We start from the raw sequence: 26110 nt of genomic DNA, 5'->3' as shown, positions 1-26110 counted from the left end.
CTTTTACGACATGGATATTTTATGATTGGTCAATGGCTGTGTTATAATTATGATAAAACACAGCTATGAACGTTACCAATGAGTCTGCGCAGCACCCTTATCAACCCCGCTAAGCAACATAAACATATTTGAAACATTCACAGTCAGTCAGCGATCCATTTTTCCAGCGGAAGGAAGGCTTTTAGTGATTTTACTTCATGAAAGTTGCTTTAAAGCATATTTTTTGCTTTAATATTTGTATTGTGTGGTAACCGTTTTCTGTATATTTAAAAAAAAAAAGGTATGGGTTGTTGGGGACGTTTTCAGCCACTGTGGGGTTTTTTGAGTCTTAAAGGGGCCATGGCACAATTCTTTTTTAAGATGTCAAATAAATCTTTGGTGTCCCCAGAGCACATATGTGAAATTTTAGCTCAACATACCATATAAATGATTTATTATAGCATGTTAAAATTGCCACTTTGTAGGTGTGTGCAAAAATGTGCCGTTTTGGGTGTGTCCTTTAAATGCAAATGAGCTGATGAAATTCAAACACTGATCACAATGATGGTGGTTTCTTGCAATTAAAACTCAAATGTGCTTTTCTCTGCACTAAATGGCAGTGCTGTGATTGGATAGTGCAGATTAAGGGGTGGTATTATTATAATAAGAGCTCCTTATGACATCATAAGGAGAGCCAAATTTCAACAACCTATTTTTTCATGCTTGTAGAGAATGGTTTAGCAAAACTAAGTTACTGGGTTAATCATTTTCACATTTTCTGGGTTTATAGAAGCACATGGGACCCAATCATAGCACTTAAACATGGAAAAAGTCAGATTTTCATGCCATGGCCCCTTTAATTTGGACACAACTTTCTTTGTGTTTTTATCAAATGAAATAATTTTTGGTGACAAATCTTATATTGAGACATATTTTAGGAAAATGCTTTGAAATGTGTCAAAAACTCAACAATATACCGTGGGCAACCCTTTCGGGTTGTTCTAGGGCAGTGTTTCTCAACCCTGGTCCTTAAGGACCCCCTTCCAGAATGTTTTAGATGTCTCCTTAATTAACACACCTGATTTAAATCATTAGCTGGTTAGGGAGACATTCTGGAAGGAGGCTGATGAGTTGGTCAAAACTACCAAATGTTTGCAAAAATGCCACGATTTTAACTCTTTAATTGCCAAGTTCATAAGTGCGTCACTGATTTGGGGGGAACACACACAAAATGACACATTTTTTATATAAAAAGTGATTGTGGACTGGATTTTTTTATTTATCTTTTTCACAGTCTTGGTCATGTCAAAGATTAGTAAAAACATTAGCTTTGATGCATTTTTAGCTTTTGTGCAGCATCAGATTTTTTTTCTCCTTCATTTATTGTTCGTGGCTGTTTTTGCCCAATTGACTTCCATTATAACGACATTTTTTGATTGCAAAGCCATGACATCATATATCATGCATTCTTAATTGTTGGTGGTTTTTCCTTTTGCAAAGGGGTAAAATTTGTCATTTTTACTGTTGATCACCATGTTGGTTCATTAACCCTTTAGTAGGCCTGTGCAAAAATCAGAGCGTAATTTCTGGCTTATAACATTGAGTCATATGGAGTACAACAGCATATTAGAGAGAGAGTGTGTGTGTGTGTGTGTGTGTGTGTGTGTGTGTGTGTGTGTGTGTGCGTGCGTGCGTGTGTGTGTCCATATAACTCAATGTACAAATATGCATCTGATAAATTTTTACAGCCTTTTAATTCAGTGGATGTTTTCATTCACGAACAACCCGAAAGGGTATAGTGAATTAAAACAATTCACAAGGGTTAACAAAATGGAGTTTATGCTGAAGAAAAAAATCTGCCAATGGGATAACAAAAAAAAAACTTGAATTAAGTACTTAATAAAGTGGTAAAACTTAAAAAAAGTTTTTTTCTTTCCTGCATTTGCAGGTTGTTGTCTTGTTTTATGCATAAATTCACTTAATTTCTTCTAGAAAACAATCTTTTAAATTATTTTGATTCTCAAGTAAATGCATATCAATTTAAGATTTTTTTAGATGTTTATACATTCTAAAAAAGTTTAAATTTTTTTAAGTTTTAGTTAAAATTTTAAGTTAATTCAACTTATAAACGACTTAAACTCATAATGATTTTAGATTGATAGGGACTTGCTACTGACCAAAGAGCCGTAATACACGCACAAATTGTGCACAAAACACAATTGCATGATTCAGAGTCGATTTCTGAAAGATGGCGGCTCATGACTGCTTTTCCGAGGGGCGCAAATTCAAAATAAGTGTTCAGAGTGTCGTGTGTTGCTCGTGTTTTCAAAATAAGTGTTTGTTGCGTCATGTGCATCACGTGTTTAGTCAAAATAAGTGCCTGCTGCACACGCGTCAAAACAGTTTTTGATAAAAAAGACGCTCACGTTCACAAAATACACACAAGACACTCCCTTAACAGTCTCTGATTATGCATGAGATTATGTGAGTATCTGGCAAACGCAAGTGTCTCTTTTATCATAAACCCTTAAGACGCGTCTGCAGCAGGCACTTATTTTAACAAGACACGTGATGCACATACACGCACTTAACACGCAGAACACATATTTTGAAATTACGAACCAAACATATGACGGGCTACATACATGTTGTGACAAACTTCGCATCGTACACCCTCGAAAAAAGAAGTAACTGGCCGCCACTGATATATGAAGAGTTTTGTTGCAAAACGACATAAATCCATTTTTTAACATTTTTGACAAAACATGTTTATTATTATGTTATGATGTTATTATTTTGTTTTATGATGCTACTTAGCTGTATTTTTTAAGTTATGAAGGTTTAAATCAAAACAAACCAACTGCAGTTGCATTGAAATTAATTGGAATGCACAACCAAAAAACGAGATTTCTGAACAATTAAAAAAATGGTGGTTATCTCGTTTTGCAACGAAACTCTTCATATATATATATCTATTATTTGCATGCTAAGAAGGTGTGTTTGCGTTGAGAATGACAGTGAATTCATTAAAATTCTCAAGGTTAATTATTTAAACACTGGTTTTCGCACTAAACTACTGTATGCAAAAGCACCGCAACTGTTTAGTAAAATCACTTCTCGGTGACTTCATTATATTTGAATATGAATATCATCTCTTAGACTTTGATGTCCAGCTAAATTTAAATCTTACATTCAGTGGTCCATTTCTCCGGCTCCAGCATCAGATGTTGTTTGGTCTGTTCCAGCTCTTTCTTCAGCCAGTCATATTTAGCCCTCACCTCCGAGATCCTCTGCTGTCGGTGCTCCAGGATTTTCAGTTTGGCACTGAAGTACAGGACTTCCTGAGGGTACAGCAGTAAAACGTGAGACATCTGTCTAAAAGACAGTCAGGGGAACTGCTGTAAAAATCACACAACTGCTCACTTCTCTTACTTTATTGCCTGCGGTACGTCTTCTCTGTAGACGCTCAACATCATCAATCTCATAAACCTTGATCTCGAACGGTTCGGTCAGGCCTCTCTGCGCAGGCCGGAGGGGCCCGTCCACCCAGCGGACCCCTGGACTGATGACAGGCTTTCTCACGGGGGACGAGGTGTCCAAGGTCAGGTTAGGAATAAGCCGTCGTCTTTGGGTTCCTAAGGATAAAATTATGTAATAAAAAATGTCATCACCAGTAAAAACAACACAGATGCACTTTACACAAAAAATTACACATCACGTTTGATCATAAAGTCGTCTAAAAACATGATTTCAGAGATCCAGCGACGACCACAATGTTAACTAATTTTCAATCAAATTACACTAACACTTACTTAGTAACTAACTAACAAGTTTATTTTTGTTAACATGAGTAAATGCAACAGTATTTATCACCAAACCATCATGGTGGAAAATGTGCAGCTATATTAAGAGTTCTATTTAAAACTACCATTTAATGACACAGACTATTGAGATATCAGCAGCAGTCCAGCATATCCAACCAGTCTACAGAAACAAAGTCAACAAAAAGTTGATTCGCTTTTTGCATAGAAATTGACAACTCGGGTCTGCCAGTCTGATATCTGATATGGAACCAAAGATAATAAACAACTGCGAAAATGTCAAATTTCCAGTTGTATCTTATTCACCGTGTCAATAATTTGTGCACTACAGACAGAAATCTGAGTTTAGAAAAACGTTAATGATGGCAGTTGATGTAAATTATGGTTTCAAACGGTGGTTATGCTCTCATATCATGCTCCCTTTCCAAAGCCTTTTTTTCAAATGTTGTTTTGACATCGAGCTTTTCATTGCGGTTCAACGTGTACTGGTCTAGCTTTTGTTTCTGTTGTTCCTGAGGTAGGGTTTAAATGATCACAGTTAAAGCAGCATGCAAAAGTTTGCGGTGCTGAGAAATAGGGCGAAATTCTTTGCCTAGGGACACGGTAGTGCAGGTTTGTATTCAGGATTTATTCTCCATTAAATATTGAAAGACCACCCACAGCTAAGTTTGGCAACTGTTATTAGACATAGGCCGGTATCATAACAGATCCTTCCAGCAAGTATGAGGGAGTAGAACTTGATAAAGTTCTGTTTGGAATGAGACCTAAACATTTGCAGTACAATAAATACCTTAGAGTACAGAATATTAGGGATTACATTCATGTTTTAAGGGCATATTTTATGGTTAAAATTAAAGGGACACTCCAATTTTTTGGAAAATATGCTTATTTTCAAGCTCCCCTAGAGTTAAACATTTGAATTATACTGTTTTGGAATAGATTCAGCTGATCTCTGGGTCTGGCGGTACCACTTTTAGCATAGCTTAGCATAATCAATTGAATCTGATTAGACCATTAGCATCACGCTAAAAAATAACCAAAGAGTTTTGATATTTTTCATATTTAAAACTTGACTCTTTTGTAATTACATCATGTACTAAGACCGACGTAAAGTGATATTACACACTGCCCAAAAATAGTCCCCTTGGTTACTTTCATTAGCAGTGGACTATTTTCAGGTGCTGCATAATATCATTGCGCCTTCTGCAGCCATGTTACAGCAGCAAAGTCCTTGATTATTACGCCAGAATGAGAGTATAGTTCCTAGTCATATCGGCCTAGAAAATCAAAACTTTTAATTTTCCGTCGGTCTTAGTACATGATGTAACTACAGAAGAGTCAAAATTGAAATAGGAAAAATATCGAAACTCTTTGGTTATTTTTTAGCGCGATGCTAATGGTCTAATCAGATTTAATGTATTATGCTAAGCTATGCTAAAAGTGGTAGCGCCAGACCTGGAGATCAGCTGAATGGATTCCAAAACTGTAAAAATCAAATGTTTAACTCTAGAGTAGCTGGAAAATGAGCACATTTTCAAAAAAAGTGGAGTGTCCCTTTAAAACGTTAGTAGGGGAAGTCGTGACCTAGCGTTTAGAGAGTCGGGCTTGTAAACCGAGTGTTGCTGTTTTAATTCTCATGGTATTTTCAAGATATTTTGATAAATGACATTAACCACACAGTTGAAAGTACTTATTGACTTCCAAAGTAGGAAAATCAAACACAAGTTAATGGGTACCTTCAACTGTGTGCCTACCTTTTTTATTAATCAAAATATCTTCTTTTGTATAAAGAAACTCATAAGGGTGAGTAAATAATGACAGAATTTTAATTTTGGGATAAACTATCCCATTCCAATTATGGATTACCAAATGTTGGCCTTTACGTTAAAAAAGCTTACCGGTATTACTTCTTTTCTTTGAATTCTTTAGGCTCCTGCGTCCACTGATGGAACTGCTGTTTTCACTCATTGAGTCCTGAGCAGATGATGTGCTTCCTGTTGCCTCACTGTCACGTATCATACTCTCGTAGCCACTGCTGCCACCACTGTGATAGAACAAGGCAGTCTTTCCCATGGCTGGAGGAAGCTCTCCACTCAGCACACTGCTATTGTCACTGGCGTGCCCACTACTGCAACGGTGAGGCCTTCTAGGGGCTGTAATCTTACTGTATGGAGAAGGCAAAGTATGAACCACTGGCCTTTCGTCCCCTTGCGCTGCTGCTCCTTTGTCTTCGGTATCAGAAGTCCCTCGTCCTTGAGAGGCACGTGAGATGGCACTACCTTGTAGCAGCTCAGAGATTCGTCCATTCACTGCCCTTAGTGGTAGCTTGGATGCTAACCCTGTCCCCTTACTACGACTTAGGGACTGCGTTGACCAAGAATTTTGGGTCTGGTTCTTACCATTGGGTGGCAAACTCGAGCTTCTGTTCACTGACTGTGGAAGTGACTTTGTGGAGAAACTAAGGGTCTTAGTGCTCGATGTCGATAAGCTTCGAGCTTTGGGACTTGCCATGAGTAGTTTGCTAACAGCAGAAATTTTGGATTGACTTGCTTTGGGTGACTGCAGTACATTGTTGTTGCCATTTGGTCCATTGGTGGGTGATGAGATTAAGCCACGGCTGACGCTCCTACCGGTCCTTGGCATTGTGCTGTCTTTTGTGACTCCTCCTTTAGAGACTAGAGAGGTCAAACTCTCAGCCCTCTCCAGAGAAAAACAGTCATAATGTGCCCCATGGGACCTCCCTAAAGAATTGGTTCTGGTTGCTAACTGTTCAAGTTTGGCACTAAAGAGTCTACTGCTCTCTACATTTGGTCCTTTATGTTTACCACCCAGGTCTTCAGGTGTGCTGCCAAGTACATGAGTGTTTCCTGGGTTATGCTGGGGACTTGCTCTATTCTTCTGGTCAAGACTAGATTTCCTTACAGGTGGCAATGGGGGGATTCCTTTCTGACGGGTAAAGAAACCCTGCCTCCCTGCTGAACATCTTCTTTCTAATGTGGCCCTGGGACTGCAGGGTGTGGAGGTAGTAACCCCAAGGCTTTTGTACTCTCCACTTGTATAACGGTATGTAGGGTCCTCCAGATCATCCTGCTTATTCAAACGATGCCACGCACGAGGGAGACTACCTGTCCTGAGGATGTCTGCAGAGTACACTTGTGTTATGCTTTCAGATGCATTAAAGATCATCTCGCAGCCATCCACCACTCGATTCATGGAATCAGGCGAATGTACTGCTTCACTACTGTGCTTTTCAAATATACATTTTCTTTTTACAGATTCAAATGTTCTTTTCTCTATCTTTGCCTCAAATGTCATCTCCATAGGGTTGGTTTCTTCACCACCCTCCCTTTTCAACCAAGGGTCATCAAAAGTTAGCTCACTTGATATTGAAATAGGTGAGGATTTGGGGTCATTCACTGAAGAGCTCTTGGCTTGCAAGTCTTGCACAACCATAGGCTTAACCGCAGCACAAGGTTGCGTGGTAAAGGTGGTTTTAAAAGGAACATAACTGCTTGAAGCTCTAGCTAAAGATGTATTGTCTAGTTTGTGTTTAGTGGGTGTGCTTTTATCATTCACTTTGTCGGTTTTATTGAAATCGTTCTCAGTTTCTGAGTTATTTTGCCCATTTGACTCAAGGAGACCTTCAAGGTCGACTTCCTCTTGAATTTTCAATAGCCTGTCTTCAGCTAGTGCTTCACCTTGTCCAAAGCACTGCTGGGCAACAAAACTATCACCATCACTTCCAGCACTCATTTCACTCAGCCAAGAGCTGATCGAAGAGCGACGGCTAGCCTGCGCTTCACCTTCGACCCTGTTGAGAGGCAGGAATTTGGCAATGTTGACTTCTGAAATGGTAGCACTGGTAGTGCAGGGAGCAGAGTTGTAATGTTCTAGGTCTTCACTTATGCTGCTAATGATACTAACAGGTCTTGAACCCGAGGCTAGGGCCTGTACTGAACAGTCACTGTTAAAACTAATAATACTGGTAGGCCGTCCATTTTCCATTAGCCCACTAATTGTCAGCTTTTCCACCATGGTAAATACCAACTCATCTTCTCCATTTGGCTCCAAAGGCTGTTGTAATGTAACTGTGGCTGTGTTGTTCTTCAAATCTTTTTTGTCCAAAGGCAGCTGGGGAACATCATCATACAACGTCTCAGCCGATCCGATGCTATTACAGGATGAAGATCTTCTTAGGACCTGAGGACTCATACCCACTGGAGAGGTTCTAGACTCTGGATTAAGCAAAGACTCCATGGATGACTTTCTAGAATCTTTATAAAGATTTTGGGATGAGTTAGGGGGTGTGCCAGGCATTACTCCTTTCTGGGTGTACACTTTGCAGCGTTGAGAGGGAGACGACGGTGGTTTGTATTCTGAGGTTTTAGTAAGACTGGCAATGCCTAACCTTGGGGAGCCCATAGGACGAGTCTTACCCTCACTACTGCTCCCACCACTGATGGATTCTTTGCTGTCGTGTAGGCTGGAGCTCTTGGCCCTCTGCAGAGGAGTGAGTTGTCCAACCCCACAGCTACCTGTTACACTTCTGCTGGTGGAGAGTCCACAACCGCCTGTTGAACATTGTGCCAAGCTTTCAATAATTGATTGAGCAATCTCTGCTTCTTCAACCGCCTCACGGATTTCCTCCAGTTGCTGGTCATTAGAGATTCTTTTGGGAGAACTGGATTGCTGGGTTCCCTTCACAACTTGACCAGGCTCAAGTTTGGCAACTCTGTTGGCAGGGGCTTCTTCAAATGGGAATTCTGTGACTTCTTCACGTCCATCAATGCATTCAAGCCTTTCCTGAAGCTCCGCAAAAGTGTTGCACTTAAGACAGTCTTTCTCCTTTTTACCTGACTCGGGACCCTCTTCCAGCACAGGTGGAAGTGACTGTGGATGAATGTTCTGCATTGGCTGTACGGACTGTGAGACTTGAGCAATCAGGGCTACAGCCTGTTGTTGTGATGGTTGCGATGCCAAAAGAGCCGTACTGTTATCTGTTATATTTTTATGCAGAGATGGGATGATAGGAACAAACTCAGGGGGACCTTCGTTGTCTGTTAGCTCTTTGTCTGAGAGGGCTGACCCATTTGGACCCACATAGATAACTGTGTCACAAGATTGCTCGCTGCTAGAATAGTCTTCAGGGTCACTGGAGAGGTGTAGCAGAGGCATCTCTGAATCAACAACATTTCGGGAATGGATGGTTCTTAACTGGGTTGGCCGACGCATTCTTCCTTCTTCGCATGAGCTCTCTCCACCAGAGGAACTGGATGTGTATTGCTACAAAATAAAACAAGCATACATAAATTGAAATAATAAATATTATATAATGCATACTGTATTGTTCAAGACTATTTCTAAAGAATGTTTAAGAAAATGAATGGGTCATACAGTACCATGCTTACTTTAGCTTTCTTTTTCTTCAGCCTAAGAACACGAGAGGCGATCTGAAGAGTGGAGAGAGTCTCTGAGAAGTTGTAAGGAGATGAAGAGATGTGAGCTATCATTGTGGTGCGACAATTCATGTTGCCCAGCGACTCTCGTAACAGCATGGTTAGCTTACTATCTCTGTCGATAAAAAGGATAAAACATTAATGAACTGTTTATTATGTTACCAAATGAATCAAAGTAAAGACACATGAATTTTAATATGAGTAAGCCCCTACAAAACAATGTGTAGTTACATTTCTACCCTTTCACTTTAATGGCCTCGTTTCACTGAATCTTCCTATTAAGCTCTTATTTATAATTGAATTAAGATTAATGATTCCTAATTACAAAAACAGTCACACTCTTAGAGAGAGAGAGAAAGAGAAGGGAAAACTTTCTGGTCTGTCTGCCTTCCCCATGGCAACTATTTGAGGTGACATATAAAGCTGTTTTTTAGAGATGAGTCAGCTATCATTATAATGTCCACATGCCAATTTTCTTTTACAGACATCACTCAAAACCCATGCACCGTGATGTACGTGGCGTTTAACAGATTCTGCCAACCAAGTGGTATTTCCGAATGGCCTAAGGCCGGAATTAGATGGATCTGAAGCAAAATTAATTAATAAATGTATAATGGCTTTTACTGGATTTGCGGGGCTGTGTTTCCTACCCTCCATCGCCACTTTCAGAGTGTGCTTGTAGCATCTAGGAGGCTGCTCAGGTTGCAGCAACAGTACAATTTGTCCAGTTAAAAGTTGTTCTATCACTGAAATAATTTTTTAGACATTATTTAAAGGTAAAAAAACGACATAGTGTTGCTTTAACTCGTCAATTAAAAGAAAACGCTTCCCTGCCAATGACAAGTATTTCCGGCAATCCACAATACCGCTATTATTCACCAGGTGGAGCAACTTATACACCCAGGAAGTAAGAACTCTGTGTATGTTTTGAGGATCGCAATGAATCTGATCTCTATCAAAATTTCTTCACAAAAATGGAATTACGTCAGCTTTTTGCTTAAAACTGGTGTTTTGAAGAAACCTACCAATATTTGAGAGGTGATTAAGAGAACAAATAAAGGTAGGATTAACTTTTTTGTTTTTTGAAAGCAGATGGTCTGTTCTTTTATTTAACATATTGTATGTTTAGATATTTAAAGAATTCTGGAAGGCATTAAACTTTTGTGAAAATCATGAAAAATGCTGGTGCTGGCTGGCAACTTTAAAAAAAAAAAAGCTGGAAGGGAAAGAGTTAAACAATCTCAAACGTAGAATTTAAATTAAACATTTTAAAATATACAACATAGTGCTGTTGCTTGGAAGCTATATTTTTCTTAGATTTGGTAACACAAAGTTTATGATAAATTATGAAAATTTCAAAAAACTGCCCCTCGCAGTTTGGGAACCACAGTGACCATTGCATTCTAGTACAAACTGAATAATTAATTTAGAAATCTGACACCATCATCAGAGAGGTTAAATCCTCCAATTAGATAAATAAAAAGCAGCTCCAGTATTATATAGCTCTAATTAAATCACCGTGCAAAATTGGTGACTTTTATTTATATGGATTTATATTCATTTACGATACATGCATATTAATTCAACTTATCTGGTACAAATGCTGCGTTTCTCTGAAAAGCTCCGAACTCTAATTAAATCTCAGCTCTCCAGAGCGCTTGCGATTCCAGGCTTAAACCCCACGATGCTTTGCAATGTAAATTCGCTGTGATTAAATTAGGGAGCCACGGCATAAAAAAACCCACGTGCCTCAAGGGAGCTCATCGGAAACAGTGCAAATAAAAGGCGTCTAGAAGTTGCCTGTTTAACCCAAATTAACATGTTGCTTAAAGAAACAAAGTAGCAGTTGCAGTGAAATGGTCTGTGTTAGGGACATTAGATGAACCTCAGTGAATGTGAAACGCTTTCTGTATATATGTGGCTGCTTGGCTGAAACTAATTCGCTTACAGTAGCTTCTACCCCTGAGGAGAAGTAAAGGTTAGAATCTCTCTACAGACCCGATGTTGCGTTGGAAGCCACTAATAATTGTTCACGTCAAGGGCTAGAAAATGTCAGTTTGTATGTATTATTCACAAAGATTTTGCACGTAGAGTATTGCATTTTTTATGAGTGTAGCTCCTGGTGAGTTACACTAAAAAGCAATGCTTGTGGGTAAACTTGCACCATATTCTGAAACTGAAATGTGTTTTGTAGTGAAATAAGTGTATATGAACAAATGAAAAGACATTTTCTTAAAACATAGTTGTGACCCTGTTTACTACAATCTAGGGCTGCATAACGATTATTCGCGATTAATCGTTTGCTGAATAAAAGTTTTTGTTTACATCATATATGTTTGTGTACTGTGTATAATAATGATGTATATATAAATACATTACACACACATGCATGTATATATTTAAAAAATGTTTACATGTGTATATACATTTGTTCATTTATATTATATAAAAATACTTAAAGGAGTAGTCATTTTCAATATTAAAATATGTTATTACCTTAACTAAGAATTGTTGATACATCCCTCTATCATCTGTGTGCATGCACGTAAGCGCTGGAGCGCGCTGCGACGCTTCGATAGCATTTAGCTTAGCCCCATTCATTCAATTGTACCATTTAGAGATAAAGTTAGAAGTGACCAAACACATCAACGTTTTTCCTATTTAAGACGAGTAGTTATACGAGCAAGTTTGGTGGTACAAAATAAAATGTAGTGCTTTTCTAAGCAGATTTAAAAGAGGAATTATATTTTATGGCGTAATAGCACCTTTGGGAGCACTTCCACTCGGCGCAGTAACACCCTCCCTCTCCCATTATGAGAGGGAGAAGGGGAGCGGACTTTTCAGGCAAGCCGAAGTACTCCCAAAAGCGCTATCACGCCACAAAATACAGTTCCTCCTTTAAATCCACACAGATGATAGAGGGATGTATCAACAATTCTTAGTTAAGGTAATAACATATTTTAATATTGAAAATGAGTAGACTATTCCTTTAATATATAAATATATCTTTTTTATTAAAGTTATACATACATGCATGTGTGTGTATTTATATATATTCATAATTTTTATACACAGTACACAAACATATATGATGTAAACAAAAACTTTTATTCTGCAATGGATTGATCGCGATTAATCGTTATGCAGCCCTACTACAATCTTATCTCTAATGTTGAGATTTGGAGAATCTCACATTGATTTCAATCTTTGACATAAACTTACTCGGTCAATATAAAATTTATCAAGGTTATAGTTTCATAAAATGTTCTTTACATTATGTAGGATGATTTTATAAAAAAATGTAAATCACAAAAAAAATATTTAGTGTTGAATACACACAGAATCCTAATTTTCTTCATCTACTTTGTACTTCGTGATCAACAAACAAACAAAGACAAAATAATAATTTGTTGGCATTGATAAACCTGTGGTGGTTTTCTGTGGCGGGGAAGAAACGTAAGCCATCAAAATCGAATAATTTACGTGAATGCACATTTATTTACTGATTTAATAGATTTATTGCATTTTGCTGAAAAAAATTAGAATAAATCTTTGAAAATCAAATAATGGATTTTTATTTTTAATGTTATTATAACCTAAAGATGCTATGTGAAAGTTTGTAACAGAAAATAGTAGTTTTCATCTTGTCACTTTCTTGGTATAGAAAACATTGGAGTCAAATGGATTTATTGCGTTTTGGTACCGTACTCTTCATATCATATTTATATAATATATTGTAGGCCAATAAACAAAAGCTTTACTTGTATGGGATGTGTTTGCTGCCGTTGACTAAAGCCAGTATGACGTTTCCCAGTGCAGAGAGAGAGAGACACAGTCCTGTAGTGCTGTCTCGAGTCTTGCTCAAAACCTTCACACAACTTCCCAAATCAATGAGATGCAATCGGCTCCGGCCTCCCGACACTAAACGAAAGAAATACATAGATAGGATTACTGTTTGTGTATACCTTAGTTGAAAAGAAACAATTTTTATGGAGATATTTTACCTACACAAAAAACATTTGGGGTGGATTGCATGTCTGTCATCACACTTGCGTCGTTGTGCACAGTTTGGAAGTAATTCAAGTTACCCTGATACCCACATCTGGTTTTACTTTTTTTCCCCCATTACTTAGATAAAGAGCTCGCTCGTGCCAAAGAGACTGTTTTGTTGTGATAAGAAAAATTAGCAATGTTCTCCAGAAATAGTTTAAATTAGCACAACGTCACTTAAGATCAGATCGCATGCGTCACATTACCAATGGCAGTTATCACACTTTGTCTAAGATTATCAAGGACAGAGTATTTATAACCCAGACTGGCAAAAACGAGACTGAAAAGTACGTCACTGTGAGCCGCAGAAAATGAATGAGGTAAAGAGGTTTGATAGACATCCTTAATGAGGTGGCCATAATGAGGGAGGATGGAAAATACTACAGATTCAAATTTATGATGATAATGAGACCGAAGTGCCAACAAGTCAATTAAAGCTGAGTCGACAATTAACAGCCCTGCTAAAAAAAAGCCTGGACCAGCATGAATTTCAGTGCCATTGGTGAAGACTTTTACGCTGGATGATGCTTGCTAAAAGTACGTCAGAAGAATCCCTATTCCTGTAGGTCAGGGGTGACCAAACTCAGTCCTGGAGGCAGAGTTTAACTTCAACTTGCACACTTAGCACACCTACCTTGAAGTTTCTAGTATGGCCCTGTCCCAAATGGCACACTTATGGACTTCCTCAGAGACCACACTTTGATGACATCATGTAGTGTAGACCTTAGGGACCCTTGACGTCCAAGAGGGTGCACCGGAGTCGTATTTTGGGACAGACTCGAGCGTCACGGAAATAGGAAGAGAAGTTGCCCATCAGTGTGAACTCCTCTCTTTCGTCATCTGATTGGTCTGTTTGTTTTTCGCAAGGACTTCTGGGTTGGTAAAGTGCGCAAAGCCTGCTGCAATGCGGGCTTCGCCGAAGACTACATCAAGGGTGCAAAGGGGGTGCTGATGAGCACACTTCGGAGCTTAAAAATGACAGATGGGACACCCTATGGACTCTATTGAGCATGCGCAATTTTAGGTTACAAGACCGAAAGTCCACGCGAAGTGCGCCATTTGGGACAGGTCCTATGTGTAGACCTTAATTAGCTCCTTTAGGTGTGTTTGATTAGGGTTGGAGCTAAACTCTGCGGGACACCGGCACTCCAGAACCGAGCTTGGGCACCCTTGCTGTAGCTCAATGGGTAGACCAGTTTTAAAACAGTGGAAAGTGGTTGTGGGTTTGATTCTTTGGAAACACACATATACAATACATTTCAGCCTACAGTAAATGCACAGTAAGTCAACTTGGATAAAGTGTAAAATGGGCAGATGTAAATTTAGAGAGCCAGGTGGGACATCAGCATACCAACATCCCTTGAAGGTGACCAGCAACAAAAACATACCAGCTATACTGTTATCTACCTTTTTTATCTCCATATCACTTACTGTTAAGTTAAAGTAATAATTACGTTGAACCCATCCAAATGTTTTACTTACTTCCTCCTTTCCCGGTCTTCTCCATTCGATACTGGTAGATGTGAAGCGTAAAGAGCATGTGAGAGTTACGATGCTCCTCTTCATCACAGTCGGGCTTGCTGCTGTACCGTGACGCAATGGCAGCATCCAGGAAGAACGCGGCTTTCTCGGCGGTCGGAGCTCGTAATTCGCTCTGATTCTGCAACTGTATGCAAACACAGATAGCGCAAACATCAGTCTGTAGCACAGGTTTGGTTAAAAGCATTATAAAATAGTGCTCAGATTGTTTTTTGATAACATTTACAATGCTATGGGTTTTCTATAAGACTATAATACTGTTTGTCTAGCTATGTCTGAAAGAAATCCTGGTTATTGGGCTAAAAATATTTTCATGTATCCTCTATGCTATCACGTCTGGAGCCTATTGGCTCTGAAAAGCAGCCTGACGGCAACAGTAGAAGTACATGCATTACAATCCACTGATGTGAGGTATCGGTCCAAGAAGAGATTAGTGCAGATGTCTGAAGGATTAAAGACACAACGCTTTCCTCTGCCCCACTTAATTCTTTCATCATGTTTTACCATTTTACCCAACAACGTCATCTTTATTGGACATCGATTGTTGTGTGTTGTTGCAAGTGTAATGAAAAAAATGCATAAAACACTATGATAATTATTACAGTAAACATCTGATGCTCCTGAATGTGCTTTGGTCTTTATGGCACAAAAATAACATACAGCTGGACTTCATCACAGAATAACTCAGTGTTGTATCATCCTCATTGGGTTTATCTTGAAATCTGTCCATAGAAATTTGCACAAGGACACATAAATAAACGAAAGAATAAATGCATATGAAATGTTATGCGTTGTTACCTGCATTCCACAGATGGGGTCCTCGCAGAGGTAGACGCCTGGAGACTGGCCGTCCTGCAAACTGCCTGTCGCCACATCAGATAACAAGTCCTTTAGGTTCTCGTCTTTTCCCCAGACCTCAACTGCAGAAACCCGGACTGAAAAGCGTGCGCCTGTCTTTTCTTTGCATTCGTTTATCAGTTTGAAGAGCCAGGAGATGGCACAGGGAATGATGCCCAAACTCTGCATGGACTCGTCCTTGCCGATCATAGTGTAGGATTTACCTGCAATAAAGAGTCAAGTTCACACAGTGTCCAGTGTTTATGAAAACAGACTGCTAGTACAAAATAAGGACTGTTAAATTAAGCTTATTACGAGATAATGTATTGAATAAATGTTTTTACTAATTTAACTTGTATGTAATGCACTGTAAAAAAGTTGGTTTAATTTTAAAAAAGTACAACCTAATCTCACAAATTTCTGTGGTATAGTCACAGAATATTTTTCTCATTTATCCGTGTCATTATCCGTGACTTTCTTTTCCGTGTCAGTTTAACATATTGGTTACTCAATTGTTTTTCCTATTTTTAAACCATAATCACTTGGGTTTGGGGTTAGATTTGAAGTTTGGTTTAGGATGTCACTTTAACTATTGGTTTATACTATTTTTTCCTGATTTTTAAACCATTGTCACCTGGCGTTATGGTTAGAGTTGGGTTTGGGTTAGGATGTCATTTTATGTAACAGAAAGTTGTTCTAACCTGAAACTGCTTAAGTGATTTATAAGTTGGGTAAGAACGCCACCTAGTTGATAATAGCAGAAATATGGATGGCCGTAAAAACTTGTCAGGAAAGCATTATTGGCAGGGAAGCATTTTTTCTTAATTGACAAGAGAACTTGTCAATAGCGGGGAAAGAGTTAAAAATATTAGTTGACACTATATTTTACATGTTAACTTTTTTGAGTTAACTAATATTTTTTAACTGAATTAACAAAAATTTTAAGGCAATCAGGTAACTTTTTATTTAAGTTAAACCAACAATTTCTTACACTGTGTGTGCGTGCGTGCATGTGTGTGTGTGTGTGTGTGTGTGTGTGTGTGTGTGTGTGTGTGTGTGTGTGTGTGTGTGTGTGTTGGTTTTATTAACCAAGAAGAATCTTTATATACAGTACAATCATTTTCGGAATATAAATGAGATGCACCAATATATAGACAAATAATCGTTATCGGTCAATAAAAGCCATTTTTCACAGTATCAGCCGACATTCTTAAAGGGGCAGTGTGTAAATTTTAGCGGCATCTAGTGGTGAGGTTGAGAATTGCAACCAACGGCTCAGTCCACTGCTCACCCCTTGCTTTTGAAACGCATAGAAAAGTAACGGTAGCCGCCACCGAAACATGTGAGACGTCTGAGACAACTTTGTGAAAAAGGTTTGTCCGTTAAGGGCTTCTGTAAAAAACATGGCGGCACAAAATGGCGACTTCCACATAAGGGGACCCTCTGTGTATGTAGATAAAAACATCTCATTCTAAGGAAATAAAAACATAACGGTACATTATGAAAGGTCTTTATACACCCCTGATAATATAGTTTTGTATATTATTTTGCATTTCTGTCAAGAGATCCTTCTAAAAATTACACACTGCACCTTTAAACATGAAAATGCATTGAATTTGCGCTCTGTATAGACGGTTTCAGCAGTAACAACATAAACAAGCGGCTGTCGTGGTCCGCACGTAACTTCCGGTAAACTTCGCTAAGAATAAATAACAACAAAGTTCTTTAAAAGAAGTGTATTTACATAACAAGCAAAAAAACAACACATAGATTACATAGGAAACCAAAACATTTGTTATTTTCGACGAGGCATTTGTTCAAGAGATCAGTTTAGCAACTAGTCAGACCATTAAAAAAAAAAAAACCAGAAGTAAAGTTAGGATCCAGAAGTGTATCGCGTCAGCGCAAGTGCGTCTGATGAAACCGTCTATATAGAACATTTTATGTACACATTAATTGTCATTTTATGAATGAATAACATTCAGAAAATGTAATCTTCAGAATTTAATTAATGCAAGTTAATATAACCACCAAACTATGGGTATCAACATCAGTATCAGTAGATATGAATAATCGGTATCGGTGGAATTTTTTTTTTTTAAATATTGAATATTGAAGCATCTCTAGTTTTAAATGATTAGCACAAATAAGTCCTAAAGTAGCACAATCTCTGTCTGGCATAATTTACAAATGTGTCTGGTGGTCCACTTCACACTTTCTAATGTGATGCTCAGCTCTGGCATAAACCTCAGCGACAGATGTCATACATATATTAAAGAAAGACACATTAAAAAGCATTTAAAATTTGGAATAAAACAGTATTAGTATAACTGTGCTTATAAATATGATCAGAACATGTAGTATACTTTGTCCAGATTTTTATTTCCTGAAAAGCTCTTACAGTAGATCTGACAGTATGTTGACATTTGCCATATGTCTTGCTGTGCTCGAGTAAGCACATAAACCGTGTGGGCAGCTTTGGGCATTAACAGCAGGCTTGACCACAGAACCAAAACCAGAACAACAGCCTGTTGACTGGCAGTGTGTGTGTGGACTTATTTCTGGACATTGCCGTCCATACAAGGACATGAAGGAACACCCCTGCTGTTGACATCAAAGAGACCATTAAACAAAGCCATATGTCACACCACACAATCTGGGCAGGTTTAATTTCAAAAGCTGGATCGCAGATGAGATATTCTGTATAAATCTGTATAAATTTCTATTTCAAAATCTCAGTTATATGGAAGCTGTTGTCAGCAGCTTATATTCATTTTCATCTGATGTCACTGTGCCAGATCAAACCTGCTTTGGTGAAAGGCTCTTTCAGATCAATTAAAGTTGCCGGGCTTTTACTTTCAGGTGGAAAATAAGATTGATGCTCTGTTGCAGATGACCAAAGAGAAAAGCGGTAATTCAATCAGTCATTCTGCATGGAGCGTGGCATGATGGGAAGGCAGAGCTCATGAGATTCAATTACTGCAGCCTCTCTCTTAAAAATTTTACACACACAAATCCATTATAGACTTCAACCTGTCCTTCAGTTTTATGGATTCTGACTTATTGCAATAAAGCGTAAATAAGCTCCAGGCTGATCAAGCAATTTCAGGACAGGAGATAAACCTTCTCTTGCGCATACTGGTAGGGCATTTTTATAATAAGAATAAAGCGTATAAACACTTTATTTTAAGTTTAAAATACAAATGATTGTAAAAACAAATCTGTACATATAAGCCGGACATAAAATTATGTGGAATAAGAACCAATGAGCAGGGATTGGTTAGCTGAATTTGGTTTGCCAAAATGTTAGACATGCTTCTAATTTAAAAGGAAAATGCCCATGGTTATAACTCTCATACCATTAACCGGTCTGCGCCTGGGTTATTACAGCTAGTTAATTAGCTTTGGACTGGTGACCAATGAAATCATTGAATTGTCTTGCAGTGATGTATGAGCCGGTCTTCGGTGTTCGAGTAAAGGTTAATGAAAACAAGGCATCCGAAGCATTACATGCTGTCATCAATTTACTGACCACCAACCACAGTGGCATTTCTTCTCTTGTATTCCAAGCAAACGGCCGGTTAATTTTTACACCAATGTTCCAGAAACAACTACAGACAATCAAGACGAGTTCATCTTGTGGCCAGCTCATGTTATGAAGTTAATTCCATAATTGTTTTTTATGTCAGTGGTGCATTTGGGAGAGGGTTATTATGTAGTGAGCATAAAATATGTCAGTGAGATAAAAAAAACATTACAGTATGAATTAAAGGGATAGTTCACCCAAAAATGAAAATTATGTCATTGATGACTTACCCTCATGTCGTTCCAAACTCGTAAGACCTCCGTTTATCTTCAGAACACAGTTTAAGATGTTTTATATTTAGTCCGAGAGCTTGTTGACCCTTCATTGAAAATCTACATATGGTATACTGTCCATGTCCAGAAAGGTAATAAAAACATCATCAAAGTAGTTAGAATGTGTTGAAGCATCAAAATTACATTTTGGTCCCAAAATTACAACTTTTTTCAGCATTGTCTTCTCTTTCACGTCTGTTGTGAAGCGCATGCGCAAGACTTAAGTCACGTGACTGCAGTGACGCGGCTGACGTGTTATCTGGTGCGCCCCAGCTGTGTTTTTTTTTGTGTGCGCCCGGGCTTCATTTACAGTCTGGAGAGACACACGCTGTAAGTTTGAAAAAAACTTCACAAACATGTTTGAGGATAACACGTCATCTGCGACACTGCAGTCATGTGACTTTAGTCTTGAGTATGCGCTTCACAACAGAAGAGAAGAGAAGACAATGCTGAATAAATTCGTAATTTTTTTATTTATTTATTTGGACCAAAATGTATTTTCGATGCTTCAACACATTCTAACTGACTCACTGATGTCACATGGACTACTTTTATGATGTTTTTATTACCTGGACAGTAAGTGGATTTTCAATGAAGGGTCTACAATCTCTCAGACTAAATCTAAAACCTCTTAAACTGTGTTCTGAAGATGAACAGAGGTCTTACGAGTTTGGAAATACATGACGTCATTAATTGTTTGACTCTGTGGACCCTGTTCCGGGTCCAGAATTATCTTATTTTGACTTAATATAAAATATTCCTTGAATTTTTAATGGCCTGTCATGGACCCAGTACCACATATGATATACTGTTTAAAAGCTTAGACTCTCTACTTTCTGGAGATATGCATCACTTTGAGATATGTTTTACTGTAAGAAAGTTATTTACACTTAACTTACACTATCACCCCCCACACAATTTTTTATATGATTTAATATTCACATATTTCATATTTTTCAAGTATGACAAACATGGGCAAGTCTTATATCAAATGAAAGCTCTCACTCTCAGGAATGATGCTACATTGTTATTTTTGTTATATTTTGTTCTCATATCCAACAATCGTCGAATGAATAATGAGGTAAAAAATGGTATTTTGTAAACATATGGGAAATTTGAGTGTGAACTGCCTCAGATAGAACATATAGCCACAAATGATACACCATCTTTTCTCTTAGGTCCTACTCTAAAAGATGAGTCCATTCACAGCATCTTCTTTGGTTGTGTGGATGAATAATCCCTTGCTATTCATTATATGTGCAAAACAAAAAATTTATATTTATATGAAAAATGTATTTTCGCACACTTCAGTAAAATGAGAATAACTTTTGAATCCGACATGCTAAAGAGATCATTCTTTTTTGGGGTGTTTACTGTCTGCTGCTGGTAACAACCAGAACTGTCTGCAGTCTGCTAGAGCACCCAGAACCAGAGTTATACACTATCAGAGACAGTATTTACAACATAAAAAAAGAAAATTTGGTGTTTCATATTATGAAAAACAACATAAATAACAATATTTGTCACTTTTTATGTAACTTCAAAGGGTTTTCTTTAAAATGATATAAAGAAATTGCATTTATTCCACTGTATGTGGTTATGGGAGCACTTCAATTATTTATAGGCAGAAATTAAATACAAAAAGGGTATTATTCCTCCCTTGGGTTGGAGTAAAATAACTTTTGCATTTATTATGATAGAGAAAAAATTCCTTTTTCCTCTGTAAGTGGCAATTGCTGGAATCAAACAAAACTGTCTGCAGATTTCGTTACCAAACAGGGCCAGAGTTATACACTTCTAAATACAGACTTTAGAAAAAAAAACATCAAAAAGCGCCTATTTATTTTTGTGTTTATTAGAGGACTGACAACACATACAACCATGTTGAGCACTTTTAACAGTGTTTTATGTAATTTCAAAGGGTTTCCTGAAAAATGATACCAAACTTCTGTATGTGCACCTCTGCTTGTGGGTATGAGAAGCTTTTGAAATTGGGTAGGCCAAATCCAGGCGAAAATCCCCAAAATAGCCTCAGAGTGTAATTCAATTATTTTCATTTTTGGGTGAACTATCCCTTTAAGCCTCTGACATTCAGTACAAAAGCAGGAAAATGTCTGCCTGTAAAGTCACTTGCATGAAATTAGAAAGGGTCAATGAAAGCTTTGTGACAGGGGGTTGATATATTAGAAAGATGTTGAAATGACACCAATGCCTTGTCTGACAGGAGCTCAAAGAAACGCAGTAATGTAATTTCATGTAAAACATCTACATTTTCAAATATATTACTTGTTCAGATTTTATGTTTTAAACAGAGATGGATAGAGATGCAAAAGTTATGAATTGCAAAGTCCTACCTAGTTTGGAGTGTCCAAAGCAAAACACACAGCCGTCTGCTCCGTTGACCACAGACTGAATGACCTCAGCCACAGTTCCTGCGCAAACCTCGGCCTGTCAGGAAACACAACAGACATTCAAATGCATGCATAATACCCACAGCCTCGTACACCATTGCTTTTTATCAGATTTTCATAATCTGTTGCTGGGATTACTAGGACCTGGTTGGAATGGGATGTGGGATTGAATGGGTTAACAATCAAGGTTGTTTCTAAAGAATTAGCTCACTAAAAGACTGTTGGTTAGCTGTTTACATCCTTGGTAAATAAATACTAGCGATCCTTTACCTGAGAGGCATCATGGGAGAAGGCAGCATCAAAGGCGAACATCTTTGGAGGGACCTGGTTGGAGACCCCACGTTTCTGAGTTTGATTCTGCTGAGAGTTGGCGGCTGGGTCCATGATGGTCACTTGCTTCTTACGAGAATCGACCTTCAGGAAAGAGCTGGATTCGGCCGCGCTGCCGGGGGTTGAAGGACACAGACGTACCATCACTTTCACCTGCGCAGAAACGTGACATCTCAATAAGCATCGAATCAAAGCAGCATGCTGCAAAGCATCAGAATAATACAACAACAAAACAACCTTCTGCCTGAGGGTGAACAAGCTTTATGACAGATTATGTTTGTCTCCTGTTTCCGAAGACTTTTTGTTTTATGTAGTTTTAAATAGTACCATGACAACTTCTTTTAGTAAGAATCCTTTACAAGTTATTTATAAATGATTCAGTCACTTGCAGAGACAGCAAGCATTAAACTTTAATAATGCTACCAAACACAGTCATGATAAAGGTATACTGAAAGTTTAATTTGAAGTACGTTCAAATAAAAAAAATATGTGCAATTTGTAGAGTTTTCATAGTTTGTAAAGTCTTGTAAAACTAAACGTTGGCCCTAAGTTATAATCTCAGTAATGCTGTGAAATGTAATTAAAGAAATGAAAGCATTTAAAGTTTCATTTTAAGATAAACATGCATTCAAATAACAGATTTCTCAAACTCTCTGACCAAAGTTAGGCGTAGAAATGTAATCTCAATGCCATGTGCATTAGCAACTATCTTATGAGAATTTGTATGAGTTGGCTAATTTGAGAATATGATTATTATTAAAAACCCATACTGAAACTCCACCCCTAACCCCAACGCCACGGGGACAAAAGCAAATCATACAAAATTGTACAAATGTGGTCGCACAAAGTAATACGAATTAGCCCCCTCATAAAATATGTACGAATTGCCATGAGATATAGTGTTGAAATATAATACCATAATTTCTATACTGGATTGTCATTTTGATAAAGCATTTTTATAAAATGCTCCTCCAGAGTATTTTTTTTTTTTTTTAAGCAGTTGTCTTAGTCTTTATGCATTGTTCGTATTGGGTCATCTTTAAATGATATCTGTTCAACAACTGTGAAAATGAACGGAAAAAAAATTATTCATCTTCGCACAAAATGCGCCAGTGGAATTGCAGTATTCTTAAAAAAATCTTTTTTTTGTTATATAACTGCTTGTTTTAATATTAATATTCACAGCCCACAATTCTCCCTTTAGCCTTTCTTTCATTTAAGAATCAATAGGATACTTACAAGGATAACACAAGGTCATATGTAGATAATAGTCTTTTATGCCTTGGGACAGTAGAGATAATCCTATTATAATTCAAGTGGATTTGCTAGAGATCAACAAAGTGAAATTGTCAGTCTTTCAATCTGAACTACAGCTAATGGATTATTATTGTTAATGGATAGCTGAAATAGATTTAGATTTTTGTCCTGAAGGTAAATGTGAGTTTTTGAACATGCAGATATATGGTGTACTGGCTGGTTGCTCAGGTGCACATTTCTCCTCGACCACCGAAACTGTGTGGGACGAATTATTACAAAGTTTAATTATTAGGGTTAGGTTTAGGTACAGATTTAGCCTATATACAATTGGTGGCAATATGTACCTGTGAGGTACTACTATGCACTCGTACCGTACACTGTAAAAAAAATCTTGTTGCACTTAAACCTTTAAGTTTAATCAACTTGAATTCATTTCAATTTCCATATAATTAAGTTGAATTATCTTAAAGGGGACATATCATGAAAATCAGACTTTTTTTCTGTTTAAGTGCTTGAGTCTCCAGTGCTTCTATCAACCTAGAAAATGTGAAAAAGATCAACCCAGTAACTTAGTTTTGGTAAACCATTCTCTGCAAGCATGTGAAAAAAATAGGTCATTGAAATTTGCCTCCCATGATGATGTCAGAAGGAGATAATACCGCCGCTTAACCAAAAATTTATTTTACACAAGACTTTTTAAATAAAATCTTGTGAAATATCCCCTCTAAGTAATTTCAACTTTATTTTTATAATTTATAGCATGCAAATCCTCCTTACTAGTCAGTGGCGTAGCAAGTGAGTCCCGGGCCCATATGCAAAAAAAAATTACGGGCCCCCTTGAGCCAAAGCCCCCCCCCCCCAACCTTGCCCGTTGGCACTGTTAACTGTGGCGCGCAGGTCTGTTAACAGCATATACTTAAGGTAGTCAAATATTTTTACTTTACTTTTTTACTTTAAAGGGTAGATTTAAATAAAGAAAAACGAAATGTTTTGGGTAGTTTTTGACTCGTGACTAACTTCGCCTTCTCTTTTCTCTTTGAGGCCCCACTTTTATGTTTATATTTGTCCATCCTTAATGTTCATGTAGATAGCCCCTATAGTGACCTCTCACACTGTGTTTTCTTTTTCTTTTTTTTGGCGCGGCAATGCGTCATGTAAAAAATGATGGTGTAGTCTACGGCAAAATAATAAACGCAAACAAGAAATGACGGAGAAATTAGACATTACGGAGAAATAAGACACCACTACACATGATATGCATACAAAATATATTTATTGCTGCCACAAATAAAAATTAAATTGAAAAAAATTTTTTTTATTAAAAGCTGGGGCCCCAAGGCCGGGCCCCTTATTGGGCCGGGCCCCTTTGCGCGTGCATACCCTGCATACCCACACGCTACGCCACTGTTACTAGTCCAGAAAGTTTAAAGTATAAGTCCATTAAAAAAAAATCCAGATAATTTACTCACCACCATGTCATCCAAAATGTTGATGTCTTTCATTTCTTCTTCAAGAAATTATGTTTTTTGAGGAAAACATTCCAGGATTTTTCTTATTTTAATGGACTTTAATGGACCCCAACACTTAACAGTTTTAATGCAGTTTAAAATGGCAGATTCAAATGACTCTAAACAATCCCAAATGAGGCTTAAGGGTCTAATCGAAACGATTGTCATTTTTGTCAAGAAAAATAAAAATATGCACTTTTAAACCACAACTTCTCGTCTTCCTCCGGTCGTGTGATGTGCCAGCGCGACCTCACGTAAGACGTCATCACTACGCCCCAAAAGAAAAAGGACCGTTCCTACATTGTTGTGTGTGAAATTATACTAATTTATGTCTTTGTGTCAGTTTATTGTTTAAAATGGTCTGCAAATGTGCGTTTCACATATTACACAATTACAGGACCGGAGGAAAATGAGAAGTTTTAAAATTGCATTTTTTTTCTTGCCAATAATGACAATCGTTTCGCTAGATTAGACCCTTATACCTCGTTTGGGATCATTTAGAGTCCTTTGAAACTGCATTAAAACTGTTAAGTGTTGGGGTCCACTAAAGTCCATTAAAATGAGAAAAATCCTGGAATGTTTTCCTCAAAAAACATAATTTCTTCTCGACTGAACAAAGAAAAACATCAACATTTTGGATGATTTGGTAGTGAGTAAATTATCTGCATTTTTTTTTAAATGGACTAATCCTTTAAATTATTTGTAATTTCAAGTTGATTAAACTAGTAAGTGCAACAAGGAATTTTTACAGTGTAAGTACAAAGGTGTACTTTTTTAATAGTATCTTGACAGTACCTTTATTTCTGACAGTGTAACCATACAGCAGATTTCTATAAACAGAAAGCTTTAAATTCTTCGGTCTGCCACAGCAATCTTCCAGGTATGTGATTATGGCGTGTTAAAAATTTCACTGCGGTATTATTTACAGTAATAGCAAAGAGAACAATGGTTACTGCTTTTGACATATTCCACATGAATGATTCATGAGGTGCAACACACGCAGCACTACCTGCTGAATATATATGAGCATGTTCAAGACAGCTCAAGACAGATGACCTTTGACA

The 26110-nt window shown here is 37.7% G+C and overlaps 1 protein-coding gene across 3 annotated transcripts in view; it reads right to left on the bottom strand.

The window, feature by feature from the left end:
• kif26ba (kinesin family member 26Ba) overlaps positions 1 to 26110 on the bottom strand; it is a 146213-nt gene that overhangs the window by 2609 nt on the left and 117494 nt on the right. For 2 of the 3 annotated variants that reach the window (XM_055171857.2, XM_055171859.2), the window contains 9 exons: positions 22222 to 22434; positions 21895 to 21988; positions 15644 to 15906; positions 14789 to 14972; positions 13018 to 13177; positions 9200 to 9371; positions 5699 to 9083; positions 3412 to 3614; positions 3170 to 3320 (listed from right to left, as the gene is read on the bottom strand). In XM_055171857.2, coding sequence (XP_055027832.2) covers positions 3170 to 3320; positions 3412 to 3614; positions 5699 to 9083; positions 9200 to 9371; positions 13018 to 13177; positions 14789 to 14972; positions 15644 to 15906; positions 21895 to 21988; positions 22222 to 22434 — 4825 coding nt within the window. The remainder of the gene's footprint in view (positions 1 to 3169; positions 3321 to 3411; positions 3615 to 5698; positions 9084 to 9199; positions 9372 to 13017; positions 13178 to 14788; positions 14973 to 15643; positions 15907 to 21894; positions 21989 to 22221; positions 22435 to 26110) is intronic. The other variant, XM_055171858.2, reaches the window with a different exon arrangement.

This window comes from Misgurnus anguillicaudatus, chromosome 7 (assembly GCF_027580225.2).
Source record: "Misgurnus anguillicaudatus chromosome 7, ASM2758022v2, whole genome shotgun sequence".
In the NCBI taxonomy this organism is placed as follows: Eukaryota; Metazoa; Chordata; class Actinopteri; order Cypriniformes; family Cobitidae; genus Misgurnus; species Misgurnus anguillicaudatus.
Note: the sequence above shows the minus strand (reverse complement) of the source record. Positions and strands in the feature narration are given on the sequence as shown.